Source organism: Drosophila sulfurigaster, chromosome 3 (assembly GCF_023558435.1).
Source record: "Drosophila sulfurigaster albostrigata strain 15112-1811.04 chromosome 3, ASM2355843v2, whole genome shotgun sequence".
In the NCBI taxonomy this organism is placed as follows: domain Eukaryota; kingdom Metazoa; phylum Arthropoda; class Insecta; order Diptera; family Drosophilidae; genus Drosophila; species Drosophila sulfurigaster.
In genome coordinates, this window is record NC_084883.1 from 1,967,423 (window position 1) to 1,990,880 (window position 23,458).

The window sequence follows — 23,458 nt, forward strand, 5'->3', positions numbered from 1 at the left end:
TGTTGTTGCTGTTTCATCACTATAATTTTTGACATTCGCAACGACATTTGAAAATTGAGACGAAATATTGAAAACAAACAGAATAAATAAATAAACAACGAATCAACATGAAGGTAACTCCAAAAAAATCTCAACGTGGAACTGGCGCGGATGCCGCACTTCGGCAACGTGACTCACGCAAGGAAGAATCGCAGGATGACAACGAGGGTCCGTTGCCAATGCTCGATATAGACGACGATATGGAATCTGAGCTGCCCATTCGAGGGCGTCCTTCCAAGAAACTATTACTGCAGAAGCAGCAACAACGCGCACAGTACAATGTCAAACTACAGCCCGAGCTGAAAACTGTCTCTGCCGTTGCCAACATCTCCATGGCAGCGGGCTCAGCACGCTCCAAAGCCAAACGTTCTCTCTATAAGAAGGGAGCCAATAGCGGCACCTCGCAGAAGTCTCACGGCGAATCTTTTGTAATGCGTCTGTTCGAACGTAGCCTGGACCTGGCCAAGTACAAGGAGAAGACGCCGTTATATCCCATTTGTCGTGCTTGGATGGCCAACCAGCCGCGTAATCCAAACGTAGCTGTCTACAACACAGATGGCAGCATTCCCAATGTAAAGCGCGAGGATGATGCCGAAGAAATACTGGCCAAACTGCAAAGTGGCGAACTCAAGGTGCTCAAGCAGATGCCGCAAGCCCGCAAAACTGAGTTACCGCTCATTCCACCGCCGCCTCCATCTAAGAAAAGTAATGATGCTGCCCAATTGAAGGGAGCGAGCAAGGAGGAGCTGCTGGCTTCGAACGTGTCCCACTGGAAGGGAGTACGCAATCATTGGCTAAGGCATGCGCGTAAATATCAGCAGGAACGTTACGAGATCATTGATCAGATAATGGCAACGATTTGCAAGCCAATTGAATGAATTACAAAAATAAATACGTTTCTCATTTGAATAAATGTTTTATTTGTATGCGTTTTCCATTTTCAATAATCTGTGTGAGTTGTTGGCAATTAAATCTAATTTTATCGATAGAGACCAGATATAGATAGATTGGCCACATTTCTTTCTGAATATAATTAAAATGCTGTTGGATTGTTCTTGTTTGGTTCTGTTTCCAAAAGTCGCCGAGTGATGGAAATTTGAAGTAGTGTTGGTGTTCTCTTCTTCAGTGTATGCGGTTGTGCATTGCAGCTGTGGATGTTCTCACACAAACACATGCACTACTGCACTTCGGCATTTTTACTTCTCTCTCCGCTCTCACTCTTTATTCGACCTTGAGCAACTCAACATCGAATGTCAGGGTAGCGTTGGGGGGAATGACACCTGGATGACCACGGCTGCCATAGGCGTAGTCAGGTGAGCAGATCAGCTTGGCGCGCTGGCCAACACTCAGCTGAGCGACGCCCTCGTCCCAGCCGCGGATAACCTCGCCCTTGCCAATGGTGAACTTGAACGGCTTGTTGCGGTCGCGCGACGAATCGAACTGCAATTACATATTTATATTATTATTATCAATTCATTTCATTTAATAGTCCATAAGTATACCTTGGTACCGTCGTTCAAGGTGCCAGTATAGTGCACCGAGACCTTTTGGCCGTTCTTGGGGAAAGTGCTACCTGTAAAAAAATGAATGCGCATGAGATTGTGATACACACACACACACCGACACAAGTATACACACACATTTCTGCTCGTGTGTATGCGTATAGAGAAACAAATATTTTTCCAGCCGCAAGTATATTTAGGTTATGGAAAATTATCATATTTGCGGTGGTAAAAAATATACGTTTCAATAATATTTACCATCGCCATCAGAAATTGGAACTACTTGTACGCCCATTTTATTTTAGTTTTTTTTTTTAATTTCAACCGGGTGGCTAATTCAAAAATTTTACTAGCACGTTTTCTTCCCTTCGTGTTGAGCAGAAAAATCAGAAGTGGCGACAGTGTGCACGCAACTTCAATTCGAAAATATACTAATTTATGTTGACATATACGTTTGAATGAATCATGGGTAAATTGACTATAAAATGGCGCAAATATTTGAATAGAATATTTTTTTGGTCACGCTGAAGTAAAATATTCAAGTAAACAGTGGTTGTTTATTTATTTTCTTCATCAGCTTCAACGCCTTTATCGCTTATTAAGATGTTTTTATTGTTCAAAGTGCGCACTCCAGTTGTAAAGTGCGCCAAATGCAATTTGTAATCCACAGCTATGGACCTCGAGGACTCATACGCATTTCTATTAAAACTGCTGTCTATTGTGTACATACAGCTAACATAAAATTTTTTGCAAATTTTCCTTAAATTGTTTAACGAATTCATGTAATAGGTGTATTTGCGTTGGCGCTCCTCTGGACTAAGATCTAGCCAATAAAACTCGCAAAGTGAATCCACGGCAATTAGGCTAATTCGCTCGTTTTCCAGCAGCATATAATGATCCAAGGCTCTTAGCGCCATTTCCAGTTGGGCGGATGAAAAACAATTCACAATTTCTAATGATTCCATACATCCTTCAAACTTTTTCTCTAGCTCAGCGATTGTGGAATTTGGATTGGAAGCTTTGATAGCATCTTTAAGAAGTTTTCCAAATAATTGAGAATCGATTTTATTGCACGTATTGAGAAGGACAACATCACATCGCGTTAGACAATGGGCAACAAGTTGCATTAAGAGCAAAGTTTTCCCGCTCTTTCGGTTACCGGAGATCTCCACTAGTGACGACGGTTCCGGACCACCATTTGGAAATATGCTCGCATTGAGATCGGATATTCGTGGACGCCGTTCACCCAATTGGTGTAAATAAATACTTGCGGCACTAGTGATATCCATTATTTATCATATTTGTTTTTATTACAATTTGTGTTGGACTCTTGTTTACTCAGATCGCAACGATAACGATAAAAACAGATATCGGCAAAAAACAAATACTGTATATCTTCCAGATTCCGTGACTTTTTAGTCACACAATATGTCTCTAAAACACGATCAGTTTTAAAATACCACGAAATATCACAATCTCCAGCATTAAACCACAACAATAATGCCTTGGACATGATTCCAGATACTTGCAGTATTTGATAATTGCCGGTTTAACAACACTTCATACGCTTTTTAATTGCCCCTATCTACCCTTAAATTTTCAGTATTTTATACGAAAAGTATATATTGAGGCGCTTCGAGTGTAACTGACAGGCTTGTTATACGCAGTGTTGCCAACTCTTAGTGGTCGTTTATAGCAGTGAAAGCATAAAAAAATAGCCAAAAATAGCTAGATTTCTTCAAAAATAGTAAATTAAAATAGCCGTTAGTTTTCAATGACAAAATCTTATATTTTTGTACATTCAGTGTTGATTATTCAATGATTCTTCTTCGATAAGCAAATTGTTTAAAACTTGCGCAATTTCCACCTTCTCGGAAAATATATAGAAAAATGCGGTAAACTCATCAAGTATTTTTGTAAAGCTTATATCTGTCGATTCATCAATCAATAAGCTAAATTTTGAATTTGCATGTCGTTTTGCAGACATTCCTGAAAATTTGGCGTCAGCACATTTTTATACTGCCATGCACTTTGTCACGTCTCTATTGCCAATATACGATTTCCGAAGATTAAATTTGAAGGTCCACTTTTTTTTAGTCGACTTTAAATAAATAAATATAATCAAATATTACAAATAATTTAAAATAGCTAAAAAAAAGCAAATTTTTTTTTGTGAAATAGCCAACATAACAGGCTCCTGCAAAATTGAGTGGTTTCTAGTTTTAGGTCATGCAAAATAGCCAAATCTGGCTAGAAAATAGCCAAGTTGGCAACACTGGTTATACGCGACCAGTGTTGTGAATACAAAGGGTTGCCCATAGGTTAATATTGTCAAGATAGGCTAAAAACATAACTATTAAAAGAACACCGGCGTCTTTTAAAAATTAAGAATGAAACTGAATAATTAAATTGAATTGACTTTTTAAAAGCACTCTCTTTAATTGGGAAATATAAAAAGTTTGTTAATAAACAAATAAACAAATGTGATGACCAATTGGCAACTCTACTGGCATAATATCATAACTGATAGCTAACTCATATGTAGTTGATTTTGAAGTGCAAACTGTGTTAGAATTGCCAACTGCGTCGTGCTGTGCCTGCACTACCATGAAAGATGCCTCTAAGCACAAGCCGAGCAGCACCAGCAGCAAACGGAAAAAGAAGAGTCACGGGAACAGAGAAGCAGAGCATGAGATCCAAGAATGTTCCGTCTGCGGCAAGTCGAAGTCCTCGTCATCTGTGATGGATTTAAGTGGAAACCATGTGATGCAGCGACGCCTGGACAGAGACTGGAAGTTGCCGGTAAGTAAAGTGATATTAATAATGCTTTGAGATGTAGATTTTAATCTGAAACTTACAGATGGATGTGATCAATACCACATTGCAAGCGATTTGCGTGGAATGCGTCTGCAAACTGAACATGCACTCGGAGGTCACAAGGACGCTGATGAAGCGCCTGCAGCGTGTCCATAAGGCCAGTGACAGGCAAGGCAGTCCGCCCATCGCCGATGCCGAGGTATCTACAACTGGTGCGGTGGAGGAAAACACAGCGGTGTCCGCTGATGTCGTTTCGGCGCCAAGTTCATCGTGCTCCATTGTGTTACAAGCATATTCAGCTCAGCCGCCAGAATCGCCATCGGCCACAGAGTCGGGAGGCGTGCACAATAACAATGGCAATGCCTTGGATGGCTGGAAGTGGCGAACGCGACTCGTTTGTCAACACTGCGAGCGTCCTTACTTTCGCAAGGACCACTATGCGCTGCATGTGCGCCGTTGCTGTCGCCGGGAGACCCAACGTCAAGCCAAGTGTCGTGTGCTAAACGAAGCCAGCAACGACGGCGACCACAATGAAGTTGCCGACCGGAATTATAATGATCAGGAGCAGACGTCGACGGAGACGCCGACACAGTTGCCCCGAAACTCACGCACCTTTCAATGCAAGAACTGTGAGAAGGAATTCGCTGGCATTGTGGCCCTGCGGCAACATCAGCGCACAACGCACCGATCACTGCATCCTTGTAGTCTGTGCGAGGCACAACTTAGCACTAAGTACGAATGGGAACTGCATCACACCATCTGCAGTGCCAAGCAGGAGGTAAGTGGGAAAGTAGCATCTATTGTAAGGAGCTCATCATTCCATTTTGCAGGCATTGGAAATCCAAGAGCCAACGACCACTCGCTCAACACGCTCAAGGTCGCGTGCCTGCTCCGTGGCTTGGTATCACAATGAGGATGAGGACGAAGATGATGAGGATGAGGAGCAGGATGATGATGCCACCTCTGTGGCCGATACAATGTACACCAGACGCATGAACTTCACCGGCGACTGGATAGTTAATCACAGTCGTAGCAACAGCAACAGCGCTATTAATCTGACGATGCTGTACGATGATTACGTGCTGGAAGAATCGCAGATAACCACGGATAAGGAGTATGGTAGGTGGTGCAAGAGCTTGTATCCAGTATAGCAGTTAATCACTTTGCGCCCTTCATAGATCTCTATTTGCTGGACTTGCTGAAGACACAGGTGCAGATGAAAGTGTTTACCTGCTTTGTACCCAGCTGCTGTTATCAGACGGACACGTTGGTGGATCTCATGAAGCACGACTACATGCAGCACTGGAAGATGAGCTGGTTCTACTGTCACAAATGTGGTGACGTCTTCACCAGCAAGTGAGCTTCGCCATATGTAATTCAAATGCCAAGTATTATATTATTTTCTTCAATCTTTAGGGTATTCTTGGACTATCATCTGCATCGGCAAAATCGCGGCTTTTACATATGCCACAAATGCCACGACGAGTTCGAGTTCCAACATCAATTGGATCGCCATCAGGTGCTGCACAGCAAAGTCATCAACTATCACTGCAACTATTGTCGCCTCGAATTTCTGAGCGAGGCCAAACTATTGGCGCACTGCGAGCACGAGCGGCACAGTCCCAACGATGAGCCACCGCTGATCTGCATCGATCATGCGCTCTCCATCAGCAATCCCGTGCCGAAGGAGCCTATCAAGATGCGCCAGTATACGATGCGAGTGCTGGATATACCGCACATACCTTGGCAATCTAATCGACCAATGCATCTGCCGCATCACAAACCCTTTCGGTTTGCCATCGGCATCTGTGAATTCGACAATCGCAATCCTCCCAATTGCGTAGGATGTACGTAAAACGTTGTCTTCGTTCCACTTGTCACTTTAATACCATTTCGAGTACTTTTAATGGTATGGTAACAGTTTCCATGTATAGCTAGTTCGATTTGTATCTTATATACATAATAAACCCAATAGGAAAAGTCTGATAAGTGTTTGTCGCCCTAGATATAACAATATTTTTATAAACAAATTATCAAATAAATCCGAGTTTATCATTGTTAAACCAATACATCAATGTAAGCCTCGAAATGCCCAACGATTTTACTGACTCTTTGCTTTATTAATTAGTTCAACACTCGAAAATTTGCGAGGTGTTCTTAATTACCACCGATTGACGATTTGACCGTCATGCTTCTCATAGCTTTTTGTTTACTTAATCTACTGTTCATAAACAGATCAAACATTATTTGCATTTCCGCGTGTCGTTCGGCTACTCTTTCTGTGAGGTCTATGAAATGTTAAGTTTCTCTGCAATCTTTCGTAAGTAATAGTTTTAATTTATAATGGTCTGATGGACACAGGCCATCTCCTGACTGGAAAACGTTACATTATTACTATGCGTAGGTTATCACCATGGCGCGGTTTTCTCCAGCGGCACGTACTGTTTTAAGAATACAATCCCTGGAAAGGAATTTTGAAAGGACAGTATAATTAATAAATACATAATGCATAATACATGCTCTGTGGGAAAGGCTGTTCATAGGGCTTGCATTATTGAGTACCTGGAGATGCCCTTGCGGCTTGGAATTCCATTTCCTCCTAGAGCTCTTGCGATAACATTATCACACTGTCAGATTTGCCAGGTTCTCATCCTAGGTAAGATCCTCCAAATTCTCTGTCGGTTGTCTATGCAATCTAACTGCATTGATGCATTTGAGCCGGAGTGACTGTTGTGTACGCCGGTTTTTGGCTGTGGTGTTTTTCGTTTCGGGGAACTTCTTCATCCCGTTGTCCCCTTCCTTAATCTGAGTTTTGTCAACTTGTCGATTACTGTAATGAGGAGAGCTCCTGTTTTATCGCTCCGTCTTGAAATGACTTTCCACAGATCGGTCTGTATGTTGTTCTGATTTTTATCATATTTAATAAGAACTCAGAAGATCGATCGAATCTTCTTGGTCAGAAGATTGTCATCATATAGAGTGACGGTGTATCGGACCATTTGGCTCACTCCCTTCGACGACTGTAGCATTAGTACTATGGCAAGCAGCTAGTCTGCAGAGTCCCCCTCTGTGCTGTGCTAGTAAATGAGAGGACCGTGTCCCAACCAGTGAGGCACATCATCCATAATTCCTTCCCTTACATGGCTAAGGATAGCCCAAAGGTAGCATTACCTTCACCTTTTTGGCGATGGCCACATAAGATATTGCGGTGGAATGGATCGTGTTCATTTCATATTGATTGCGCTTAATGACATGATCAATGAAATGAATTTTATACCCGCTACCTATAAAGTACAAAGATATTATAACTTTGTACCTTAAGCAAATGTCTGTAACAGACAGAAGGAATCATATCCGACCCATAAAGTATATATATTCTTAATCAGCCCATCCGCATATCCGTCTGTCTGTATGAAACACTGGATCTCACAGACTGTAAGAGGTGGAGCTATATTCGACAGTACTTTTAATGATTGCACGCAGATTGAGTTTGTCAAAGATTTTGACCATGCCCACCTCAGCCCCGGGAAATCGTTAAGCTAGAGTTTTTATACCCGCTACCCATAGGGTAGAAGGGTATTATAACTCTGTATCGGCAGGAAAACTATATAACAGGTATAAGGAGCCATCTCGAACCCTATAAAGTATATATATTCTTGATCAGCATCAACAGCCAAGACGATCTAGCCATGTCCCTCTGTCCGTCTGTCCGTATGAACACCTAGATCTCAGAGACTTTAAGAGATATAGCTATAATTTTTCGACAGCATTTGTTATGTTTGCCACGCAGATCAAGTTTGTTTCAAATTTTTACCACGCCCACTTCTGCCCCCGCAAATCAATGAAATCGAATAACAGGCGTAATTTTAAAGCAAGAGCTGCGGTGATTTATGATTCCTGAATTTTTGGTTGCGATCAGATAAAAATTGTGAAAGTTATTAAAGAAATGAATTATGGGCAAAAACGCCTACTTACTAGGGGCCGTCTATGGTATATTTTGAATGCTGTATGAATGCGATATACCAAATATACCATTTGACACATTTATAGTATTTTTGCAGATTTTTTGGTATATTTTGAAAATAATACAAAGCAATATTTTGCTTTTATTCAAAATGGGTAGCGGGTATCTCACAGCCGAGCACACTCGACTGTAGCTTTCTTACTTGTTTTTTTCGTCGCAATATCCGGTTGAATTGTGAAAAATTTCGTGGGTATACCCGGTTTTTCGCTAAAAGCAGAGACGTACTAAGCGGAGGGCCTTTCATATAAGTTTGTATGGGGACCAACCATGTCATCGAGTTTTCGTCGCAATAACCGGACAGACACTATAAGCGGAGTCGTTATAACCGGATTCTACTGTATATATAATATATTCTTGAACAGTGTCAAGAGCCGAGACGATATAGCCATGTCCGTCTGTTCGTCTGTATAAACACCTAGATCTCAGAGACTAAAAGAGATAGAGATATAATTTTCGACAGCACTTGTTATGTTTGCAAGCAGATTGAATTTGTTTTTTTTTTTCCGCCCCCGTAAATACACAAACGCCTAATGCAGTAGGGTTTTAGTTGAATTGGCTGTCAATTTAGTATATTTTGCGTTCTATGATATATTTTGAATATTATACTGTATCAATATACCTTTGTTATATATATTTTTTGTAGTATTTTTGCGGTATATTAAAACGGCATATTTTTAAATATCTCACAGTCGAGCACACTCGACTGTAGCTTTTTTACTTGTTTCTTATACCCATAGGGTAGAAGGGTATTATAAGTTTGTGTTGGCAGGAAATGTATGTAACAGGTAGAAGGAGGCATCTCCGACCCTATAAAGTATATATATTCTTGATCAGCGTTAACAGCTGAGACGATCTAGCCATGTCCGTCTGTGTGTCTCGAATAGCAAGCGTTATTTTAAAGCTAGAGCTGCGAATTTGGGTATATACAATAACAACTATAGTAGTTGTGATTCCTGAAAATTTGATTTCGATCAGATAAAAATTGTGGAAGGTATTAAATAAATACTTTTGTATGGGCAAAAACACCTTACTGGGGGTCTGAGTTGCTTTATCCGACAATCTGGTATATTGTGCCGTCTATGGTATATTTTGAAGGTGGTACCATATCGATATACCAATTATACCGCTCGGTATATTTTTAGTATTTTTAGTATTTTCGGTATATTTTAAAAATAATACCGCAATATTTTGCTTTTATTCAAAATGGGTAGCGGGTATCTCACAGTCGAGCACACTCGACTGTAACTTTCTTACTTTTTTTTTTTTGGTTATACAAATGTAGAGTAAAAAGTCAAGTGTATATTCATACATAAATATATATGATTCATATATATTTTCAGTCAATTTATTTAACAGTACCGAAAATGTGTTACATAAATGATAATGCATCTTACATTTTAACATACATAAGAGTTGATGTTGTTTTTCTGTTTCTTTTTCGATTTTGAATTAACCCTAATTTTGAATAACGGCAAAATACTTTGTTTGCATTTGTTGAATTTATGTACAGAGGATGTTTCACTTAAAACTAGAAAGTGTATAACAAATGAATTAACATTACCGATAGATAAAATGCTATATTTGTAAATGTAAGTATGTATGTATATAGTGTATAATGTAATGTATATATGTTGTTGTGCACATGTGTGTGTGTGTATGTATAAGATTGTTATATGTATGCCGTTAAAGTAGGTACTTAATAAATATAGAGCCTATTGCATTGCCCCCAGCGCATGTTTGTTTGATTTTTGCATTAACAACTAAAATTAAAATGTAATTATAATTGAATTAAGCTTAACAACTACAATCGAAACATGAATTACTTTCTCTTCTAAGTGTGCTCGTGTGTGTGTTTTTTTTATGTGTTTACAGATGAGTCGGTGTCAGTCTTATAAAATTCAACCCAGGACATTTTTGTTTCCGTTTCCGTTTCCATTTCGTATTTTTTTTTAGTTTAACAAAAAAATAATAATAGTGTTGCAAATTAATAATAAGTATTTGTTATATAGCAATTGATTTTGAGATATTTGAGGTAGTTTCGGTTTTATACGCAGCTGAAAAACATATATTCGTTATTCGTATTCAGAAATCATTAAACTAGAATAAATTTTTTAAACAAATCACTGGCATTTACAAAGTATTGCTAACTTGTTGCTGATCTCTCCCATCGTTCTACATCTATATGCATACACAAATTCATATTTTGATTTTTATATTTAACATACATATATACTATATATGTCTATGCATTAATTGAGCCTCTTTTGCTCTGCCACGCCCACTATCCTTCAGTCTTATGTGAGTGTACAGTTGACAGTAGTTATGCCTCAATAGATACCAACTAACGAGCTAATTGTGCTCCCTGTGTGTGTGTGTGTGTGTGTGTGTGTGTGTGTGTGGAGGATCTTCTGTGGGAGTCCTTAAAACTAACTTAGCACCTAACCTCAAATAAACTAGAAAACTAACCTCAATAAACATATGCTGTAATTCCTAACACTATTCTAATTTTTTGTTTTCATTAGGCACAAAGTGATGCTGACAACAATTTATTTACTTGATTTGTGTTTCTTCTTTTTTCGTTTTTGTGTTTTTCATTTTTTTTATACTTTTATTGAAGTGCGTCCCATACTTGAAAATGGGATGGATTCCGGGATTATTTAGTTTAAAGCTTCACTACCGCTTATCGATGCCGCAGAGGCATGTCGATGAGGAGAACACAACAGATAAGAAGTTTGTACGTTGTACGCCGAACCAGAAAAATTAAGAGAATGGGGATAAAAGAGATGATGACGCTGATGTTGGCCTAGAATATGGAATCATGGCTGTCGGCCGCATATTGCCAGGCCATCGTTAGCATCAATCAGTCGGTGCGCGCCTGCGCCTCATCGCTGCCTAGCAGCTCCCCGCTTCAGACCGACAACCATGGCAGGCGAGTGCACCGCCTCATCCCTATTGTAGTCCTCGACCATGTCATGATCGTTCTCATGCTCCAGCTCCAGTTCGTGGGCCTCTTTGCCGTTGATGGACGCCGAGGCGGAGTTTGAATGCATGATCACGCTGGCGCTCTCCATTGGCGACGCAGCGCGAGGTGGAGGAGGCGAGTAGGGGGGACTCGGGACGTTCCTTGCGTGCCAGTGACAGATCCTCGACTTGATCGTGATCTTGTTCATGCTCGTGCTCGTGCTCGTGTTCGTGATCGTGTTCGTGATCATCCTCATCATCGGCATCACGCTCCTCTTCGATTGCCTCGCGCTTAATCATCGCCTGGCCGTGCTTCTCCATTTGCTCCTGCTCAGCATAATGTCCCGGCGAACGGACGACGTGACCATTGGAGCCGGGCGGGCTGCTGGACATGCGATTAGCTGCCGCATGCGCCGCGGCCGCCAGGGCCATGGCATGGAGCGCCTCGCGTCCGGCAATGTCGTTGCTTCGATTCTCCAGCGCTTGTTGGAGGAAGGCGTGATCGAGCAGCGCGGCCGCCGAGTGGGGAATCGTGGGTGGCATGCCGTGATGCCCATGTCCTGTGCTTTGAGGATGACCATGGACATGCTCTTTGACATCACGCTCCAGCTCAGGCTGGCCATAGTTGTGCGCGGCTGCAGCTGCAGCAGCGGAATACGGAAAGGCGGCAGAGGATTCGACGCCACCGACGCCAGGCGGACTGCGCTTGGGAGTGCGATGGGTGCCACGTCCGGTGGTGATGTTTAGCTTGCGCACCTTGTCGTACAGCGTGCGACTGGGCAGACCGAACTTGCGGCTCGCCTGAAGCGCACTCATGCCCTCGCGCACACACTGGATGGCGCACATCATGTCCGCTCGGGTGTACTGCTTGTAGCGCTTCCACTCGGGCTTCTTGCCGCCTTGGCCGCCCGTCTCCTCGTCGAAGGAGCGATCCGTGTGCGGTGACAGCGGCTCTTTGTCGCCACCGTAGTCCGAGCCATTGAAGCTGCGGCTGCCAGCTCCAGCCGCGCTGCCTCCACCGCTGCCCAGCTGATGCGAGTGAGGATGCTGATGCGTGGGTGTCTTGTCGGCGCCGGCTGAGGAGGAGGAGGAGCTCTTGACGCCAGGCAGCAGCAGGGGATTGGGTTGCGAGGAGTCTGCTGGATTGGCCTGGGCGAGCACATTGCGCAAAATAGGCGTATCCCGAGTGCTGTTGAGCAGCATGCTCGAGATGGCCGACAGCTTCTTGCGCTTCAATGGATTCATGTCAGCAGCGGATTCGTAGACGGAGTTCAACATGGCAGCGGCGGCAGCGGAGGGCGACAGTGGCCACTGACCGTGACCAGCCTCGCCAGCGGCAGCAGCGTGTGGGGTGGAGTGTGTGGGTGTGAGCGGTGTCTCTCCGGCGGGGATGTGGGCATTCATGTTGAGGGGCACGCCGCTGGAATGGGCGGGCGGGAAACTTGTGTAGGGCGGCTGATAGGCACCGAAGGGCGGCGGTGGCGGCGAGCAGCTGCTCGAGATGGCGGCACTGGGTGAGATGTGCGTCGATGTTGAGATCACGGAGGAGGAATTGTGCTGTGGCTGCTGTTGCTGATAGCCTGCTTCGGAGGCACCGCCGCCGCCGTTGTGGGACTTGCTGCCTGAGCTGGAGGTGGGCGCGGAGTGTTGATGATGATGATGATGATGGGACTGCGAGCTGCCCTCGAACTGATGATGACTGCGCTCCTCGACGGCGGCTGCCTTGTGATTGTTGAACTTCATGAGGTTGTCGTAGAGACCCTTCACCTGCAGCTCCTTGGCGGTGCGCAGTATCTCGGGCTCCTGGCTCTTGGTCACCGTCGTTTCCCCTGTGTACATGTACTGCAGCAGAGCGGCAATCTCGAAGCCTTTCACGCCTGGTAGAATGATGCTGCACTGATCCTGAGGCACATCCTGGAGTATGGCCTGAAAGTACGGCGAATTGGCGGCGAGCACAACGCGATGCGCTTTGAACTGTTCATCGTCCACCACTAGGGTGCAGTCCACATAGCTGCCAACCTCGTGCAGTGCATGCAGAATCTGGACGAGATTCGTCTGATGATTGTTCCAGCGAAGACAATATGTTTGGCCGCCCTCGCTGCTCGCGGCCACTGGCGTTGGTCCGCCCATCTCGTCCAGCCTCTGGCCGTGACTGTGATGATTGCTGTTGTTGTTCTGGTGGTGATTACTCTCGCTCAGTCGACTCTCTCGGGGATTGTGACTGCTGTGACGATGGCGCTGCTGATGGCGCTGATGCTGGTGACCGGAGCTGAGCTGAGGCTGCTCCGGCTCCTCGTCCGGTGCGGTATCGCTGCTGCTGTTGTAGGCGCTGTTCAAGCTTGTGAACGCGGCACTCAGCAAAGTCGGCGAGTATGAGGCGAGATGCTTCCTGACCTTGAGCGCCAGCTTAAGGCTTACACTTTACCACTTGTCTGCGTTGTACCGGAGAGAATGGGAAGAGAAGAGAATAAAATTCGTTAAAACAGAGTTCTCTTTTTGTTACAAATTCTCCTAATGCTTATTGTGAAATATTTGCACTGATTTGTTTCTCTTTTTTTGTGGGAAATGCTAAAACTGAATTTTGCACGGGTTGCTATAATCAATGAGAAATTGGCGACACCGAAATGGGTTGGACTATGAAAAGGTAGTAGCTGAAAGAGGAGTAGCGAAATAGGTAGTAGCTTGAAGATACCATCAAAAAGGGAATTAGCTTAATAGGAGGAATTAATTCTTGCTATAGTTTTGCATTGAATAGCCGATTTCATTATTGAAAATTTGAGAGGAAACATAAAATCACCAATTAGAGGAACGAGCAATTGGAATAGATTTTAGGAGAGCAATTGAACATGAGTCAAGAGTGTTCGATGAAGTATTTTATTGCAATAATTACTATTATTCGCTAAGTTATCCCGATAAAGTGAAAGTGCTGCCAAGGGGCAGCAACAATTAAAGTGATACTAGCAATTATTCATTTCAAACAAATCATTGAATCCTTAGAAGTTCATCTTAGAGTCTAAATTGGTAAATGTAAAAATTGCAAATGTAAAAATAGAAAGCGGTGTAAGGAATTGAAATTTGCGGAATCGAGGCTGAGAGGAGATAAGGAAACTAAAGGTCAGCCAGAAGGAAACAGCAATTAGGCAAACGGAGTTGTTGCACAGCAAGTGACATAAGAAAAATGTAGTGAAAGTAAAACAAAATTTATACGGGCAGCTGAGAAATGTCAACACTTGTTTCCCTCCTGCTCTTTCTGCTCCTGTTTTTGTGCGTTACACATGGCAGATTTGCGTTTTAAAATTGCCCAACTCTCGCTTCTCTCCCTCCCACCTCGCTTCCTCCTCCTCCAGCAGGTGTGCAAAAATATTTGTGTATTTGGGGATGGTTGCTCACTCTCCCTCCGCTCACCTCCCACTTCTTCAAGCTTTCCTCTCTCTTTCTCTCTTGCTTGCTCCTCTTTCTTCGTTCGCCCAACTCCCACTGTTCGCATCTATCAAGCAAATTTCCTGAGCCATTTCATTGCAAAACTTTTTTCCGTTGGTTTTTTGGCGGAAAATCTTGGTTGTTTTTTTTTTGTACTTTTTTTTTGTTAAATTTATGCTCAACGCCCACCCTGGCCAAGTTTTATGCGCCATAAAAAAGTGAAAGCGCCTTTTAGAATGAGATGGCATATTAGAGGATCGGGGAGCGGGGAAAAGACGACGACGACGGCGGCTTGTGGTAGTGGGAGGAGGGTGGAAGGTGGCTCTGAAATACGCGGAAATACAAGAACAACCAAAAAAAAAAAAACGAAAAAAATTGGGGAAAATATGCAAACATCCCTCGGAAAACGTGTGCGCGTATTTTTCCGGCTGCTTTTCGCGCGTTTTACTTTACATATTTTTTTGTTGCTTTTTTACTGGAAAATGGAAAGCAACGGCAACGCATGGAAAACAACAAAAAGCGAATAATGAAGAACTTGCAATAATTTTTGCTTTGCAGAGTTTTCATTCATTTTTTGTATGCGTATTCTTGGTTCGTTTTTCCTGTTCTTTTTTCCTGCGTTGCTTTTTAGAGCAGGGGTAAAACACACACTCAAGGGTGTGTGTGGGCACTCGTAATAACCCCCGTCCCGTTTTCTTTGGCAGACTCGAATTTCAGTTAAAAACTCGTTAAAAATATATTTCATTTTCATTTCCATTTCCAATTCCATTTTTGTTTTTTGGCATGTTCCAGCTCTCAAGTGGCCACCATATGCTTCATATGTTGACCCGATGAGAAAAGGTTGAGGCTGACCATGTGCAGCATATGTTGCACATGCCGCTTGCATTTGTGCCATGTGGTTGCAAGGCTGCCAATAAGCGAATTGACGTTCGTGGAAATCGTAATCGAGCAAAAGATCGGTTACCAACAGGTACGCCTCTTTATTTCTCTACTCCCCCATACGAAAGTGATCGGCAGCTAAATAAAAAATTGCCAGGATAATGGCAAAGGAACAACAGGAAAACGTCAAAAGGGGACAAAGCAATAGATGCAAGACAAATGCACAGGCATTGTCTGCACATTTGAAGTGCGGAAAATGCGCAAGACATTGTCTGCTCGAATGATTCCCATTGTCTGTCCCAAAAGCGGATAATGGGCAAAAAACGAAATGAAAAGACAAGAAAAGAAAAACGTGCAACCTGCTGACGATCTATTCACAATGATCCCCATGCCGAGTGCGCTGCCTTTTGCGCAAGCGAAGCAGGTAGAAGCAACAACAAAACTCGCTTCGGCTCAATTCGCCTTTAGCTTCGGCTCGGCTCGTTTCGCGTTCGGCTTGATTGACGGGCGTAATGGGATGATAATACACAATCGGATCAACAACGCCTCGAATGGAATTCGCCGCATTGCGACTCTTATACGGCGAATTTACTGCCGACGAAGCGGCAGCAGCGATCGCTAAAAACGATAAGCAAGCGAGGCGAGCTTTTGAGTTTGCGAGCTTTTTACACACGTTTAACAGCTCGTTAACAGTGGCCGCCATTTTGTTGGGCAAAAGAGTCGAAAATTGAAAATGATAAGCGAAACGTCATTGAAACGAATGCACTTGGAAACCGGTTTTGGATTTTCCAGTTTATATATTTTTTATTCGTTTTGTTTTTTTGTTGTTCGTGCCCTTTTGTGGTTTTTGTGTGCTTCGCTATTTATTAATTTTTTACACGTATCACAAAAAGTTTTGAATTGCGAAATGGTTTGTATTGAAAACATTGTACAAATACATTCTTTAACTCGTTGTGCAAAATGGTAATTGTAATTTATTAAAAATACTTTCAATGCTTACCACGAATATAATGTAAATGCCGCAGCAGCACCTGCACAATTGATTTTTAATATCAATTGGGAATGCACTTTAATTAATAATTTGAATTTAAGTGATGTGTGTTATTTTCTTCGTGTAGTATTGTTGTGTTGTTTACTGAATGTTGGTAAATATTCCCATTTGTTGAACTCGCTTTTGCGATAAGAATATTTTGCAGTTTGTTTTTGTTGTTTGTTTATTGTTGCAATAATTGTTTTTAGTTTTTAAATAATGTAAATCACACACGCACGATAATTTCACAAAATCCAAGAAATTTTGCTTGCAGTTTATCCAATTTATGTAATTGTTGCTTAATATTAATTATTATTAATATTATTTGTTTTGTAATTTTGTATTGTTGCTGTTGTTTTTTTTTTATTTTGAGTGCTCAGAAGAAGAAACTGCGAGACGTACTACGGTTTGCGTTTTTTGTATTTTTCTATTTAGTGTTGAGTTTTTGAGTTTTGCGTGGCACGTTGTTGCAGATTCGAGCGCTCAAACTTGAATAAAACTGCCACGGTGCTCGTGTGCAGCAAGTCATTGAAAACAAAATTTCCCGAGCGAGACAGCGCGCACATTTTTCACGCACACACAAACAGCAAACGCCGTGTAACTCTCATACAGGCAGAGACAGAGAGACATACACACACACACACACACACACACATGCACACATTCGCAGGGGAACTGCTAAAGGAAAAGTCAGAAACACAAAACTGTGCTACGCTCCATCCAACCCTCTTGCTATCTCTTTCTGCATTGCGCTCATATCGTCGTCGTCTTCGCAGTCGCTGTCGCAGTCGACGCTGCAGTCGCTGCTATCGTCGCAGACATTGCACTCTTCAGCTGTGTGCGTTTTTGCGTTGCGTTCGCTGTGTTTGTCTGTGTGGGTGAGTATTGCATATGGCGACTGCTGCTGCTGCTGCTCTTGCTGCTATTGGCACCCAAGAGAGGCATATGCAAGTGTGTGTGTGTGAGTGCATACGTGTACGTTTTTGTGTGTGTGTGCAAGTTTGTGCTCTTTTTGGCGTACATTTAAGAAATACATAAAAAACAGTATGTGACGACTGCATTTTTTTCTTCTCAGATTGCCCAACTGGCTGCAGGTTGTAAGCGAGTGTGCGAGTGTGTGTGTGTGTGTGTGTGAGTGAAGTACAAAACTGGTTACCCCGTTACCCGCAAGTCAGAACCCCTTTTGCCGCCTTTACTGTCCACGACTTCAGTTATTTTGATCAACTCTTTAATTTATGCAGAGCCCATTGCTAATTATACAAGCTAAGAGCATAAAACGTTTAGTAGGTAAAGGAAATAAGAAGAGTCTGGGAAGGGGGTAAGAAAGGAGACATGCACAATTTATTGGCATTTCGCCCAAGTTATGCAAATTTTATTTTGTGTCCCTTAAGACGACCTTCAGCAATCAATATTCGCTGCAATGCAATTGATGCATTTTCTATTTTCAATTATAGATCTTCTTCTTTCTGCTGAGGGTCGCTTTGCAAAATTTGCATACGCTTAAGACGATTTCTTTTGCTTGCGTATTTTTTTCTTCTTACATTATTTACAGTTATGCAAATGAGTTGGCCTTGACAGTTCTGTAACGGTCAGATGCAGACGCAGCCGAAGGGGTTGCAGATTTACCTGATGACGTCACAAAAGTGCTACTAACAAAAAAAAAAAAACAACTTTAGTTGCTTTCGAATTAAAACGTATGCAAGTAAGTCTACACACACACACCCCCAAGTACGAATATAAGTATATGAGAGAGTGCGTGTGAGTGTGTGTATGCAATTCGGAACGAACCGCGAATCGCTGACTCGCCTCTCACACACACATATGCACTTCCAGCATCCGCAAGAGTCGCATGTGCAACTGTTGTCGTCTCGCTTGCACGCATGGGAACTGCCTATGACAAATGGTTTTTGTATTTGCAGCAATTGTTGCACATTTTTAGTCGATCATTTTAATCGAGTGCATAGTTAGTTTGTGTTACCTGTACCTGCGAGCGACTGTTGCGCTTTGCTGTTGCCTTTAATTGTGCATCATTAATTCACTGTCCGCTGTTGCACAGTGGACGCCGCCTCTTCTGCTAGCGTGGTTGTTTGTGGTCGCCTTTTTTGTTGCTCGATTCATTAATCATGACCGGGAAATTAAGGTCAACCACATTCGACTGAATTTTTTTTTTTGGCAGTCTTCAGTTTCACATACAACATACGGTTGGGTATGTGTGTGTGTGTATAGCTTTTATTTATGTGTGTTTTCTGTGGCTGACAAGCAGCTAAATCTGAGGGCTAACAAAACTAGTTCGCAAGTGCATTCACCTCCCCCAGCTGCCACCCGCTGATAATACAACAAATAAATAATAAAAAACAACTACACAATGAGTTTGTCTGCCTTAGCAGACGACTTCAAATACACTTTCAATTTATGATGCATGTTTGACAAAAAACAATTGTAAATCTGATTTTAACTTTTTGTTTTAACTTTAACTAAATGTGTCTATTATATATTAAATGCAAAAATACGAACAAATGCTCTTAGGTTCTTTATTAAAAAGACTCTGAATTTAAATACAGCATATGTAATTAAACATTATCTTTGACGACATTAATATGAATTGAATTTATCGCTGACAAACTTAATTTAAAATATATTTCACAGCTAAGATTAGTTCACAAATCAGATTCACTATTGTATTATAATTAAAATAATGAATGAATGTTATTTCCGTTATTCTGACTATTTAAAAATTAATAAGCTTCATATCTTTCAATTTCTTTATAAATTCATTTCAATTTTATTTAAACTATCATACATTGAAATTGGTTTTATTCTCTTTAACAAAAATTCAAAAAAAAAATAAGAAAACTGCTTTAGATTTGTATATATATTTTTTAAAGAGTTGACCAAGCTGATGGCTATTTCATAGTACCCCTTTTAAAGTGCGTTGGCACAAGCATATTTCCAAGCAAGTAAAAAAGTTGCAGCAAAGTCTTGCTCCATATAATCTGCGGCATATTGTTTATGAGCTCATGTGCGGAGGGTCTCTCCACCTCTCCACCTCCTGCCCCTGGCACTTCTTCGTCATAATCTTATCAGCATTTTCCTCGGCTGTCGCTGTTGAAGTCGCCAGCCGAGTGAAAGTTACAGTTTCAATTTTCTTGCCTTGCAGTTTTTACATGCGGAGAGGGAGAAATAGAGCGGGATAGAAAGAGAGTAGGTGATAAGGAGTGGCGATTCAGTAATTAGCTATCGATTGTAGTTAATCGACCGGCAACTGTACAATTCCATTATTAACTTAGCAGAGTCAATCAACTTGTAGAAATACCTTAAATGGATTATCCTCAATGGTCTTAGCTGACTTCTTGACTCGGTTTTTGCTCAAATGAAGCTATGTGGACTTAAAGTCGACTCGAGTCGGATTTGCGACCGCTCATTATGTGAGATTAGCCCAAGAAAATCCGCACATAATCCAACCGCAACGATCAGTGAATGAAGCTGTAAGTCGGAGTTGGTCTAATGAGCTGCAGGTAGTTTCTTTTCGCTATTTTCTGGCCAATTGATGATTGCATTAGTGTGAATTGGCCTTGGGGTCGTTGAATGGAACAAAGTCTAAACTCCAAAATCTGGAGGCCATGCTACGAAAATTGCATTGTTCTCTCAATGATGCGATTATTTGCGATTATCGCGAGGAAAACATTTTGTGGACTTAGCCGGAAATGCACTCAGAATTATCGGCATTTGAATTTGCTTTGCCATGTTTGGCATTTCGAATAATTTTCGCGATAAGTTTTTATCAGTTCTTGGGGGTTTTCTTTGTTCGCCGACATATGGCTAAAGCGAAATGCAAAAGCAACGAAAATGAAAACGAAAACGTTCGAGGAAACTGAAACCGATTCAAGTTTACGATCTATTTGTCAAAGGGTTTTCGGCTCTCTCGCTGGGTTTATGTTTTTATTTAGATGCCGATCTACAAAAAAGGTTTTGCGAAAAAGTGCGAAAAATGTTCGCTGGAAATATATGCTATGTGGGTTTATGGCCTGGCATCCTAACTCTAACCCTTTTTCGCTCGTCCTCATTAGCATTACCATTGACCGAGAGGATGTGAAGGATTTCCAGGAAATGCGCTAATACTGTCCTGTCCTACCTCGGTATCATCTTCATTATCATCAACGAGTGACGTTAGCTCAATCAATGTCGTCTCGAAATACGCTGCAAGCTGCATGAAATAAATATTTCTCATTTGTCAAGCGTATGCAAAAACGGAAAACTCTTCGCTGGCATTTTCCGAGTGTCAACCCTTTTTCTCAGCTCCTCGAAACTACCTGTGTGCAGTTGACACACGGCAAGCGTTAAGAAAGATATGTGTTTGGCCTAAACACATCTCTTGGCTGGAACTCAAGTACCGAAGGTGTCCAGCTTTTGAAGTTGCAGCGGCAAATTTCCCTAAATAACATATTTCCAATACAAAAGGCAATTAGCGTGCAACGAGCAACGAGACGACTATTTACTCAGGCTTTGGATCTTTGGACGATGGAACAGAAACAGGACAAGAGAAACAGAAGTCGCCTCGACAATCGGACAATGCAATGCGACCTGCTGAGCACAGGTTAGTGACGTTTTCGTTCCGGCCAGAAGCGGCAGCCTTATTCCTTGGCCATAAACTGCACTCCACTCGACAATCGCATTTCGCAACATGGTGCTAATGGACGCCGGCAGACTTGCAAAGGACTTGTGTGTGGAAACGCAACGAATTACATAATATTTAGAGTTTCTTTAAAGATTCCGAGGTTTGGAAGAGTGCTCTCAATTCATTGACAATGAACTCTTGTTTATTGCTTTTCAATAATCTTATTATTATTTAAATATCACCTGTAAATAATCTTATTTATGTAATTCATTAAATTATACTCCATTCAATTTTCAAGTTTTGTGAAGTTGAGTGAAGTTTTGTGTTTTTAATGAACATATTTTCGGAATAGTTTCCGATATAGATATATCCTGCCAAATAAAAACGTTGTTATTCATATGTTAAATTGTTACTATTAGTTGCCTAATTAAAAAGTATTGAACATGAGGCATGTTGAAATTGTTTGATATATTATTGAATTATAATCAATACAATACGACACAAGATAATTGTAAAGACATTGCGAAAATAAAAAAAAAAATGTCTTCAGGAATTACAAATTAAGAAATATGTACGAAAATTACATACCTATGAAAGTACTATCCATCAGATGCATATATCTTATAAACATATATTGTCTCGCATAAATCGTGTAAAGTTGTAAACGATACAAAGTTGGCATTTCATTCAATATATTCCCTTTCTCCATTATCGCGTCTCACGAATGTTTACACTAAATTCGTCTGACGGAAGGGCAAAAATACGAAATATCTAACAAATATTTATTTATAATGTGTGTAGACGAGTGTGTGTCTGACTGCATGTGTGTGTGTGTATAAAGCAACAGCCAAAAAACAAACAAAACTGCAGGCAACGAACAAAATTAATAAAAATGCAACAAGACAAGAAATACAAAATGTGTTAGTGTGGGGAAAGATCGAGCGAGACAGACAATCGCAGAGAGGGAGAGCGAAAAGCGAACGATGGAATGGGAAACGTTGGAAATTTATCGCGCGCGTCATTTGCTGCAACTCGATGGGTCTCTGTGTGTGTGTGTCTGTTTGTGTGAGTGTGCGTTTTAGTATGGAAAGCAGCACGTAGGCATAGAAGCGGAGCAGCGACGTCGCGTCAGCAGCAACAGCAACAACAGTAGGGCCGGTGTATGGCGGGGGACGGGGGGCGACTCATTCGCGCTACGCATGGGTCATTGCACTTTTGCAACGCCAGCAACGGCGTGCACGCACACACACACACAGACACACACACACACACCCATAGAGAGACACATGCATATGTAGATAGTAAACATAGAAATAGAGATACGAACACATAGATAGCAAAAGGCAACATTCAACGAGAATTTTATACAAAAAAACAGCGTACGAAAAATTAGGCGAAAGCAAACAGCAAAAGAGCGAGAGAGCGCGATACGAAGCCAGCACAAATATTGAAACGCAGATATAGCTACAAATGCATGCGCTTGTTCTTGGAGCAGAGAGAGCGGAGCGAGGGACAAACGAGATGGCGACTGCGCCAACGCTGCGAGTTCGACAGCGAGTGCGAGTGCGAAAGAGCGACTGCGCCAACAACTTTGACTTTGCAGTTGGGCAGCCATTTTGTTGGAGTGAGCGCGTCAATTTCGCTTGCATTTGTACTCACAAATACACATACATGTACACACATGCGCTTTCTAAAAATAGCGCCCACGCCGGCAAACGAGTCTGCAGTCTGCAGTCTGCACTCTCTGGCATTGCCATTGCGTTTATAGCCCCTCATTTTCGACTCTGACCCTTGGCAGTGCCATTTGTGCCGCCAACGCCACTCGAGTGTTGCAGTTGCTGTTCTGTTGCTGTTGCAGTTTGCTGCACATGTGGAAAATGTGAAAAACTTAAGTACAGCAAACTGCGACAGCGGCAGCGAAGCGGCGCATGGGGTGTGTTTTTCATGTTTTTCACCAAAAACTCAACCCAAAACCAAAAAAAAAAAAAATTAATACTCACGCACATTTTCCCAGCATTTTATTTTTAGCAATTTCGAATTTTGGACAAAAATTTCAAGTCGAGCACAATTCGGCTGCTAAGGCTTGCTCACGCAGGGGGAACGGAACGGGGGCGGGAATGTCATTCCCAAATTATGACGATGCAGTCTAATATATTTTCTTCTACACAGTG

General features: G+C 42.1%; 5 protein-coding genes across 5 annotated transcripts; 2 read left to right on the forward strand and 3 right to left on the reverse strand.

The window, feature by feature from the left end:
* Positions 1-13: 13 nt before the first annotated feature.
* On the forward strand, positions 14-1,102 carry LOC133842015 (protein lin-37 homolog). Its single transcript, XM_062274903.1, has one exon. It carries the CDS (start codon positions 108-110, stop codon positions 915-917), a length of 810 nt encoding a protein of 269 aa, XP_062130887.1. The 5' UTR covers positions 14-107; the 3' UTR covers positions 918-1,102.
* LOC133842017 (peptidyl-prolyl cis-trans isomerase Fkbp12) lies at positions 936-1,941 on the reverse strand. The gene is made up of 3 exons (XM_062274906.1): positions 1,800-1,941; positions 1,542-1,612; positions 936-1,479 (listed from the first exon to the last, which is right to left on the reverse strand). Exons 1-3 carry the CDS (start codon positions 1,834-1,836, stop codon positions 1,261-1,263), a joined length of 327 nt encoding a protein of 108 aa, XP_062130890.1. The 5' UTR covers positions 1,837-1,941; the 3' UTR covers positions 936-1,260.
* Positions 1,831-2,935, reverse strand: LOC133842016 (uncharacterized). Its single transcript, XM_062274905.1, has one exon. It carries the CDS (start codon positions 2,828-2,830, stop codon positions 2,099-2,101), a length of 732 nt encoding a protein of 243 aa, XP_062130889.1. The 5' UTR covers positions 2,831-2,935; the 3' UTR covers positions 1,831-2,098.
* Positions 2,936-3,915: 980 nt separating this feature from the next.
* LOC133842867 (zinc finger protein 845) lies at positions 3,916-6,454 on the forward strand. The gene is made up of 5 exons (XM_062276148.1): positions 3,916-4,343; positions 4,402-5,136; positions 5,189-5,477; positions 5,537-5,714; positions 5,775-6,454. The coding sequence occupies exons 1-5, from the start codon at positions 4,149-4,151 to the stop codon at positions 6,211-6,213; spliced, it is 1,836 nt and encodes a 611-aa protein (XP_062132132.1). The 5' UTR covers positions 3,916-4,148; the 3' UTR covers positions 6,214-6,454.
* Positions 6,455-9,779: 3,325 nt separating this feature from the next.
* LOC133843041 (longitudinals lacking protein, isoforms A/B/D/L) lies at positions 9,780-13,923 on the reverse strand. The gene is given in 4 exon segments (XM_062276396.1): positions 9,780-11,284; positions 11,286-11,489; positions 11,491-13,775; positions 13,847-13,923. Coding segments are annotated over 3 exon segments (2,286 nt in total). The 5' UTR covers positions 13,474-13,775; positions 13,847-13,923; the 3' UTR covers positions 9,780-11,185.
* Positions 13,924-23,458: the final 9,535 nt, after the last annotated feature.

What these genes read in the sequence shown, in the direction of transcription:
- LOC133842015 (XM_062274903.1), top strand. Translation starts at nt 108, where the DNA reads ATGAAGGTAACTCCAAAAAAATCTCAACGTGGAACTGGCGCGGATGCC.
- LOC133842016 (XM_062274905.1), bottom strand. Translation starts at nt 2,830, where the DNA reads ATGGATATCACTAGTGCCGCAAGTATTTATTTACACCAATTGGGTGAA.
- LOC133842867 (XM_062276148.1), top strand. Translation starts at nt 4,149, where the DNA reads ATGAAAGATGCCTCTAAGCACAAGCCGAGCAGCACCAGCAGCAAACGG. An exon ending in TCTGCAGTGCCAAGCAGGAG is followed by an intron (nt 5,137 to 5,188) that starts GTAAGTGGGAAA and finishes TCCATTTTGCAG; the next exon opens with GCATTGGAAATCCAAGAGCC. An exon ending in GGTGACGTCTTCACCAGCAA is followed by an intron (nt 5,715 to 5,774) that starts GTGAGCTTCGCC and finishes TTCAATCTTTAG; the next exon opens with GGTATTCTTGGACTATCATC.
- LOC133842017 (XM_062274906.1), bottom strand. Translation starts at nt 1,836, where the DNA reads ATGGGCGTACAAGTAGTTCCAATTTCTGATGGCGATG. An exon ending in TCCAATTTCTGATGGCGATG is followed by an intron (nt 1,613 to 1,799) that starts GTAAATATTATT and finishes ATTTTTTTACAG; the next exon opens with GTAGCACTTTCCCCAAGAAC. An exon ending in CCTTGAACGACGGTACCAAG is followed by an intron (nt 1,480 to 1,541) that starts GTATACTTATGG and finishes ATGTAATTGCAG; the next exon opens with TTCGATTCGTCGCGCGACCG.